General features: G+C 54.7%; 1 protein-coding gene across 9 annotated transcripts in view; it reads right to left on the reverse strand.

Moving 5' to 3' along the window:
- The window catches only part of LOC105605823 (carcinoembryonic antigen-related cell adhesion molecule 6-like), a 49,050-nt gene extending 43,823 nt beyond the window's left edge, over positions 1-5,227 (reverse strand). For 7 of the 9 annotated variants that reach the window (XR_009596352.1, XM_042230971.2, XM_060398634.1 and 4 more), the window contains exons 1-4: positions 5,054-5,227; positions 3,799-4,158; positions 2,289-2,567; positions 1,180-1,458 (exon numbers count right to left, since the gene is read on the reverse strand). Coding sequence is in view for 6 of the 9 variants with exons in the window: in XM_042230971.2 (XP_042086905.1) it covers positions 1,180-1,458; positions 2,289-2,567; positions 3,799-4,158; positions 5,054-5,117 (982 nt within the window). In the remaining 3 variants the exon portion in view is untranslated. Of the gene's footprint in view, positions 1-607; positions 881-1,179; positions 1,459-2,288; positions 2,568-3,798; positions 4,159-5,053 lie in introns of all 9 variants that reach the window. The other 2 variants (XR_006055962.2, XR_006055963.2) reach the window with 2 other exon arrangements.
- Between the last annotated feature and the right edge of the window lie 3,948 nt (positions 5,228-9,175).

The raw sequence follows: 9,175 nt of genomic DNA on the forward strand, positions 1-9,175 counted from the left end.
AAAAAAGCCTACAAGAGACAAAGTAAGACCGTACATATCAAGAAATGTTTCATTCACCAAGGAAATCGAACAATTATAAGCATCATGCACCTAACACCACCAGATTTGTGAATCAAAATGGACAGCATCGAGGGGAGAAATAGCTCGGTCACAACAGTGACACGACAACACCCAGCTTTCAATGATGGATGCGGCAGTCAGAGGGAATTTCAGTGAGAAACTAGGGGTCATGAGAGAACTGCAAACCAGAGACCTAACCGGCCAACAGACAACACACAGTCGTAGGAGTTTATGTTGCACAAATTACAGTCCTCAAGGCCCCCATCTCTCACCACACACGACCACCGCCCATCCTGGGGAGCAATGGCGTCACTTGCATTGTAGAGATGACGGCGCAACTAAGAAAGACAGGAGGAGGGACGTGGAGTCGAGTGTGCCGGCAAGCCCGCAATCACAGCAGTGCCAGCTAGCATGCGGACACCTCCTGCTTGAACGCGTCTGCCGTGGCCCTGCCTTCACTGGGGCGCGTATTCACACAGCTCTATAGAGTGCACACCACACCTCACGGTGCACATAAGGAAGAGGAGGGTTAGCCTTTGTGACTCACCGGGGCTTCCCAGCAGGTGCTAGTGGTAACGATCCCACCTGCCAATCAGGAGACATAGGACACAGGGACCCAGTCCCGGGTGGGGAAGATCCCCCGGAGGAGGTCACGGCAACCTCTGCAGTGGAAGGTGCAGTCTTCACCTCTGGGCTGCCCAGGAAGTCCCAGGGACTGATTTTAGCGCTGCTTCCAGAGGTCCTGGCAACGAGGCTTCACAGCAGAGGGCCAGGAGAAATCAGGGGGTGAGGAGGGGAGAGACAGCACACGTTCCAATTGCTTGAAGTGGAGGAAATAAGATGATAGGCTAATTGTTGGTGGAATTAATAAAGGAAGCTTATCCAGGTTAAAATGGGCTTCCCTGGTGGCCTATACGGGAAGAGCGCCTGCAGTGCAGTAGACTCGGGTTCCATCCTTGGGTCAGGATGATCCCCTGGAGTAGCAAATGGCACCCCACTCCAGGACTCTTGCCTGGGAAATCCCATGGACAGAGTAGCCTAGTGAGCTCAAGTCCGTGGTGTCACAGAGAGTCGGACACCACTGAACGACTAAGACAGGAGGCGATGATGGCCACTCACAAGTCACACGCAGCCTGAGGGGGTCGCTTCTGCTGGAGTTGCCCCTGTTGAAGGCCTCACACTGATAATCCCCGGTGTCCTCTCTGCTGACGGGGTCTATGGTGAGGGTGCTCTTGTCTGAGGACAGTGTCATCCTCTGTGCGAGGAGGAGGCTCTGGCCTTTGAAGAACCAGCGTATGGAGACCCCAGTCTCATCTGCGAGGCAGGTCAGGATCACGGGGCCCTCGTGTTCTGTGACTGTGGCGTTGCTGGCTTGGAGGGAGGGTTTTGCCACTGGGGCTGTGTAGAGAGAGAGGGGTGACTGCTGAGAGTGGGTGAGGGGGCCTGGGCCTTGCTCCCTCCGCAGTCTCGGGGCCCAGTGACCTCTGTAAAGGCAATTCTGAGGAAGGCCCTGGGTCTTTGTTCAGGTGACAACAGGAAAGAGACGAACGCACATCTCCTCTGACCCCCACATCACGTCAGGGGGACCCTTGCCTGGTTGCTAGGACAACACTCTAGTACTGGACAGCTCTGTGCTATCAGCCCTGGGAACCTTGGTTTTCTGACTGTGGTGCTTTCCAGGCCAGACAGGGAGTGCAGGACCTGAGAGTACATGTTGTGATTGGGGATAGAGAGCCTGGGCGCATTGCCAGGGCCTCACACTGACAGGCCGGGAGCGCTGTGTGGCTGGGTGAGAGGCTGTGTAGCAGGAGAGCTTGAGGTACCCTCTGGATGGTCAGACGAGTCTGAGGGGAAGTGTGGGGTTTCCGGACCATTTGGAGCAAAGAGCAGAAAGCCACATGTGGTGCAATCAGAGGGAAGGGAAGTTCCTGGTCTGTACTGGGGCCCTGGGTCCTTTATGCTCACTCATTGGGAGTCTGACATTAATTTGTTTCTCCCATCATATTCTGGTGATCCTCAGCCACCAACACAGAGCAGCCCATCCCCTTCCTGGCTTCATTCAAGGTGGACCTGCCTGGACTTGCCTGGGATAGGAAGTCATGTCCAGTCTGGGTGTCCAGGGGTGATGGCCCATGTACTCGGACCTGAGTGGGATGGGTGTGGACTGGCCTCTGGCAATGTGCATTTGGGTGGGCAGTTCAGGTCACCTAGGAACAGAGGTTACTCACAGAGGACATCCAGGGTGAATGGGTCACTGCGGCTGACACTCACTGGGTTCCGGGCTTCACACACATAGGGTCCTGTGTCATTCCTTGTTACGGCGACTACTGTGAGAGTCCTCTTGTCCTCGGACAGTTCCAGCCTGGTGCCCTTGGGGAGGCTCTGACTGTTGATCCACCACATGTAGGAGGTGTTCTGGGTCTCAGCTCCACATGTTAACACCACAGTGTCCTCGTGCTCCCTGGGGTTGGAGTTGTTGCTGGTGATGACGGGTGTGGGTAGCACCGCTGTGCAGATAACAGAGAGAACATTGCCCTGAGTTTCCCTGGTGGCTCAGACAGTAAAGAATCTGCCTGCCAGTGCAGGAGCCCTGGGCTCAATCCCTGGGTTGGGAAGATCCCCTGGAGATGGGAATTGCTACCCAGTCAGCATTCTTGCCTGGAGAGTTCCAAGGACAGCGGAACTTGCTGGGCTATAGCACACAGGGTAGCAAAGAGTGGGATGTGATTGAGCGACTAACACTTTCCCTTTCTTTATACCTTAGCCTCCTCTAGAAACACCTTCAAACAAAACTGGAATCCTTCGCCTCTCAGACAGACAGAGTCTTTAACGATAAGGCATGCTTGTGTATGGCAAGACAAATGCATGGGGACCTGAGCTCACAGTGTGAGGCCACCTGCTCTATGTCTGGGAGAAACACAGGCTTCCTCGGGGGTCAATTGTGCAGCAGCATTTAGTGGTGGACAGACCTGGGTGGGATTCAGAGACCACCTGGCATCTATCCTGGTTTCATCAACCAGCCTCGGGAGAGAGCTCCCTGGGTGGCACCCTCGGGTTGAGGAGCTGCCAGGAGTGTCTTCCTTCCTCTGTTCCTCTCTGGGGGTGCTGAGATTTCTCTGGCGTCTCCAAGTCCCCCAGGGCATTTGGTTGATTCCTGGGGACCTTGTACCTGTGTGCTCTCCATGCCAAGTCTCAGGAGTAGGACCAGGCTGTGCCCCTGAGCGGATGTGGCTCTCGGGGCTGAGCCCTGGCTGGTGACCAGCTTGGGAGCCTAGGGATTTGGCACAGGCTTCCTGGTGTCACTGCAGGCAGGAGCCCTGGGACAGGGTCTGGGTGGGGCTTCCTGGGGCTGAGCTTCTCTGTGAGGATCCCTGGGGCCCTCAGGCCAGGGTCTTCCCTGAGTCCTGCAGGGTCTTCCTCAGGGTCCTGGTCACGGGGAGGGGCCAGGGGGCTGGACTGAGAGTGCTGTCCCTCTGCTGAGTCCCTCCATCAGTCCGTCCTTCTCTCTGCACACTGTCTGCAGGGCCTGGCTTCCTGGAAGCATTTCTGACCCTTTGGAGTTTGTCTCCACAGCGTGTGTCCTGCACTGAATGTTCAAACCCCGACACGGGACATAATGCAGAGGGGGATGGGGGCAACTTCCGAGGCTCTCAGTTCTGTGTGAACAGAATTCAACCGCAACCCTCCACCCCCGCCCCCGCCTGCCAAACACCTCGAGGTTAGACAGGAAGCACTCACGGTGAACGTGGAGGTGTCCAGTCTGTATTTCTGTCTGTAAATCATTCTTTGTAACGAGCAGGGTGTAGGATCCTGTGTCTCTCTGGGTGACGTTCCGGATCAGCAGGGTTCCGTTGGGGTAAAGTGTCTCCCGTCCGCTGTACGCAGGCCCATTGGTAGTTGCATTAGTATCTACTCTATACGATGCAATTAGCTGGGCGTTGTCTACCCTTTCTCCTCTCTGCCAGGCATAGCCTAGAGTATTCTTTGTCATGTTGTGGGCAAGTAGAAGAACATCTGACCCTTCTGCAGCAAGGGGGGTCACCGTTTCAACAGTGAGCTGGGTAGCAGTGGGCGGGGTCCAGAAATTTAAGAGTGAGCCTAGGAGGGAAGAGAGAGAAATCGGTTACTATTGTGACCTGCGTGGGGGATGGGAAAATGGTGCTCTGGGTCCTGAGCTGGTCTCTTTATCCCTCCGCCTTACTGTGGGTGTGTATGTGGGTATGTTTGTGTGTGTGTGGTTCAAGGTCAGCAGCATGACCCCCGTCACTTCAGCCCCTCTGGGCTTGTTTTTTCCTCTGCTTCCCCAGCTGTCCCCTGGCCCACCCCCTCGCTGCCCTCACACCCCTGCTCACATTCAGGGCCTCTTGGGAGATGCCCCCAACAACGACCAGCTGCTGTAAAGACCCTGTGTGCTCACTGCTGACCCTTCCCCGCTCTGGTTCCCACGTGACGCCTGTAGCACCTGCCAGCACACTCTCCATCTCTCTCCTTGTGTGTCTTCCTCCCCACAGAGCGCGGGCTCCGTGAGGGCAGGGGCTTGTCTGATCCTGCTTGAAACGCAGGGCCTGGACCAGGCTCCAGATATTAGTACCTGGGCATGAAGGAAGGAGAGTTCCCAGGAATTCCACAGCCTGGTGCTTGTCAGCTTCTAAGGGTGCCGGGTAAGGACAGTGTTTACTGTCCTGGTTATGTCTTTTTCTGTAGTGACACCCAGATAGAAATAATTATTATCATCATCAGTCTTCAACAGTTACTTCTCAGTGAAGAATTACACATAAAACCTACAGCAGTTGAGTCCTTCTGCCCCTCACCAGCTCTAGCTCATGCAGAGTCTCCTGTGGCTGAACCTCCCTCCCTCCCTGGTCCACTGTCCTCTGCCCTCAGGTCTGAACAGAAGGCCCCTGTCCCCTCTCAGAGCCCCGTCTACCCCAGGGACCAGCCAGTCTCTCGTTCTCCAGTCTCCGCCTCCTCCCTGAAAACTGTCCCCTCTCACCTGCCAGCAGGAGCCTGCTCCAGGGCACATGCCGCCTGCTTGCAGGGCCTGACGGGGGCTCCATGGTGCCTGCTGTCTGCTGTGTCCCTCTCTCTGTGAGAACTTCCTCTCCAGAAACGCTCACAAGCCCTGCAGTCCTTGTGTGAGCTCTGCTGTCCTTCCCGCTCTGTGCTGGGCCTCTTCCGGAGGCAGGAGCACTTGGCTGGGTCACGTGGCCCTGGGGCGGGGTCTCGGCCCAGGCCCCGCCCTCTGCCTCCCCTCTCCTCCTTCCCTCCCTAGAGGCCCCTCTTCCCCTTCCCCCTCTGTCTGTATTTCTATTCCCTGAACTTTGCTGAGTCCTATGTCTTCTAGAGCAGTGATTCTCCACCTACACACACACACACACACACACACACACACACACCTACACACACACACCTCTACTCACACACATCTACACACACAGCTACATACAGACACCTAGATACCCACACATCTATACACACACATGCACACACACACCCTTGTCTGGAAAAGCACAACCTTGGGGTGTCCGGGTCCGGGGTCCCCACTGCTCTGGATCAGATGCACACTCAGCCTCCCTGACAGCCCTCCCTCATCCCCTCTGGCTTTTCCCTTCAGAGGAGGAGCCTGGGGATGGGGGTGCATCAGGAACGCTTGTCACAGGGACGTCCTCCCCACGGTGCGTGGGAATCACCTGTGGAGCTTCATGAAGACTGCGAACCCCCAAGTGACACCTTAGAAATGCTGTTTCAGCAGCTGCCAGGTGACACACCTGCCCAGCCTGGCTGAGACCCCAGAACAGCGGTTAGCCCGCCCCACCCACCCCAGTGTTGGCCCCTGCTGGGTTTTGGTCTGGGGTCTCTCAGCACAGTCACAGATCCAGGGGTTTCCAAATTTTGGTGGTAACTGTTCCTGTGACACAGAAACCCAGCTGGATGCCCAGGGTCTTCCTGTGGTTCTCAAATATCTGAGAAGATTGCAGATATTTGACCTGCCTGAAGGTCACACTGACTCTGGAGGAGAGAAAGGGGTCACGTGAGTGATGCCTGGAGAGGGGACCTGGTCTCTCCCTTAGCTTGTCACCAGCCTGGCGTCTGTTTTCAGGGACTGCTGCTGTTGCTGCTACTAAGACACTTCAGTCATGTCTGATTCTGTGCGACCCCATAGACAGCAGCCCAGCAGGATCCTCCCTCCCTGGGACTCTCCAGGCAAGAGTACTGGAGTGGGTTGCCATTTCCTTCTCAAATGCATGCTTGCGTGCTAATTCTCTTCAGTTGAGTCCGACTCTGTGTGACCCTATGGGCAGCAGCCCACCAGGCTTCTCCGTCCACTGGATTCCCCAGGCAAGAATACTGAAGTGGGTTGCCATTGCCTTCTCCAGGAACAGAGACCCAGAACCGGGTGTCAGGAGGAGCTGCAGTTGGCAGGTGAGAAGGGAAAGCTTTCCTGTGTTTCCTGGGAAGAGAGGAACCTGGTGCTGAGGGTGGGCTGACTGTGGGCTCCCTGGTCCTCTGGTCAAGTTCCGGGAGACTCTCCCTCTGTGTGTCTGTTGCCTGAGCCTTGGTTCAGAAACTGTCCAGGTGCTCCTTGCCATTCCAGGGCCTCCTCTGTCAGCCTGGCTTATCTTTCTGTGGTCACTGTGATCTTTCCCATGGGTGGTTGCAGGCAGGGATGGGAGCTGGCATGGGTGCCCATAGGCCCCTAGAAGGTTGGGCAGGGTAGTTGGGCACCCAGGTGGGGCTCTGAGGGTCTGTTAGAGAAGGGGTCCCCTGGGGTCTAACACCTAATGACCTGAGGTGAAGCTGATGTAATAATAGTAGGTATAAGTGCACAGTAATTGTAACGCACTTGAATTATCCCAAAATTGCCGGGAGCCACCATGGGAGATCCCACCCATGACAAGGTCATGTGGAAGAGAACTGTTAAGCAAGGCTTCGGAACTCAAGGGGCTCCCTAGGCTTTCTCGAGCATCTACCCCAAGACCAGAATCTGTCTGTTTTACTGTTTCATGACTTTCACCAACTCCTCTGACGTTAACAGGGGGCTAACCCTGACCACCTTTCTCTGGAGAAAATCAACTTAGGGCTATAGCTAATAAGTCTCCTGGACATGAAAGGAATATTTCAAATCAAACCCCCTCTGTTAACATTCTAGCTTGCTTGGCAGGTTATCCAGACTCTTGCAGCTATGCATACAATTATTTACAGCCTCCCAACTGTGAGAAGCATGGAAAGCCTAAAACAAAGAGCCTTTGAAAGAGTTAAAAGTTATTAGAGTGGTGCTAGTGCTGATGTAGGATTTCATTATTGGGCCAATGCCTGTTGCTAAGTTCCCATATCTCTTATCCACTGTGCACCTGGGAATGCATTAGTTAACACGGTGAGAATGCTAGAAAAACACGTGTAGCCTTGAATGTAACCATATGAGACTTTTGAGCTAAGTGGTTCTTTCTTGTAACTCACTGCACCTTTGCTCTGTGAAAAACGTAACTCTGTTTGGCATTTTCTGAGGCTGACATAGATTAGAAATATAAAGAAAAAACACTTTGAGGAAAATAAGTTTTCTGGTTGAGCAGCCTTTATCAAAAGAGGATCATAAAATGTTCACAGGCCTCCAAGGCCAGAAGATACTGTACACACCATCTTTTGTGGAAAAGGTATGCAGGAAAATCATGGTTTCGATAAGGGCAATACTGCTGGAATGTTGGGCTGACTGTATGACCTTGCGTCTTTCATTTCCCTCTATGTACAAAAGAGTATATATGTACCGTTTAAAAATAAAGCTTTGGATCTCGCTCATCAAAGCAGCTTGGTCTCCTTATGTCAATCATCTTCCTCTTCTTCCTCTCTCTTTCAGGCTGGTTCCCATCTGTAGTACAGAGATCCGCCGTGTCTCCTTATTTGCCTGGGTTTCTAAGACCCGAACGGGAAGGCGCCCTGTGCCTTCACTCCCTCGGGAGACCGGGAGGGCACCTGTGGCCTCACGTAGACGGTGCAAGTCTCTTGTCTTGAGACTTTATTGATTTTCTGTATAAACCAAGGAACAGCAGCCTCTTTTCTTTCTCTCCTCTATTTTCTTATCTTCAACTTTCTTTCCTTCTCTCTCTAAATCAATCGCCGACGCCGTTTCTCCTCCGGGTTTCCCTGGATCCCGCGGGGGCTGGACCCCAGCGCAAAATCATCCCCACCACTCCGCAATTGTATTCCATGAAACCGGTCCCTGGTGCCCTTAAGGTTGGGGACCGCTGTTTAGAAGGAGGGATGGAAATCAGGCTCCTTCTCCACTTCCTTAGGCAAAACAAAGTACACCTGTTAATTTCCTGTTACTTTTCTGTTTGGCCCAATGTTGCCCCCTGGAGGTCATGAACAGACCTAGAGACAATGTAACGGGCTGCACAGGGGTGCAAAGGCCAAACGGTGTGAGCTGGCTCTGCGCCCTGGGCAGAGGTGGAGGCTGACCTCCAGACTAGAGGCTATCAGCCGGAGTTCAGGTCACTGTGGGTCCCCAGGCTTCCCCACCTCATCCCAGTGCAGGGTGAGCCCAGAGAGACGATGGGCATTGTTCAATTGCAGGAGAACCATCCATCCATGTGTGCTCAGGAGGAGCTCTCAGTCCCTGAGGCTTCAAAGGAAGGGCCGACGGGGGGTCTCTGGGGCTTTGGGGAGAGGGTGGCGGCCTGTGGGCTGGACCCCAGAAGGCCCTGTCCTTCTCCACCTCATGGCACTGGGCCTGCACCCTAGTTCTCTGTGTCCCCCTCAGTGGTCTGCTCTCAGCCTCCCCGCAGTGCCAGGACCTGGGGCAGCTCCACCTGGAGACTCTGTCAGGAGAGGGGAGACCCCCATGGGACCCCAGTCCCCCTGAGATGGAGCAGCTGCAGAAGCTGGTTCCTCTGTTCCGGAAGTTCCCCTCCTTTCCCAGGACACCTTAGGGGGAGATGCTGAGATGTCTCAAGGAACCAGACCCAGGTGTCCCCACAGATGAGGGACCTTGGGATGAGGAGCTGCTCCCCAATTCCTGAGTTCAGCTGGGGCTCCCGCCTCCTCTGTGGCGACTCCCTTGGGATGGAGGATCGGGAGTCTGAGCCAGCTCAGCTCTCTGAGAGAAGGGGAAGGACTCAAG

The sequence above is a fragment of the Ovis aries genome, chromosome 14 (assembly GCF_016772045.2).
Source record: "Ovis aries strain OAR_USU_Benz2616 breed Rambouillet chromosome 14, ARS-UI_Ramb_v3.0, whole genome shotgun sequence".
Lineage (NCBI taxonomy): Eukaryota > Metazoa > Chordata > Mammalia > Artiodactyla > Bovidae > Ovis > Ovis aries.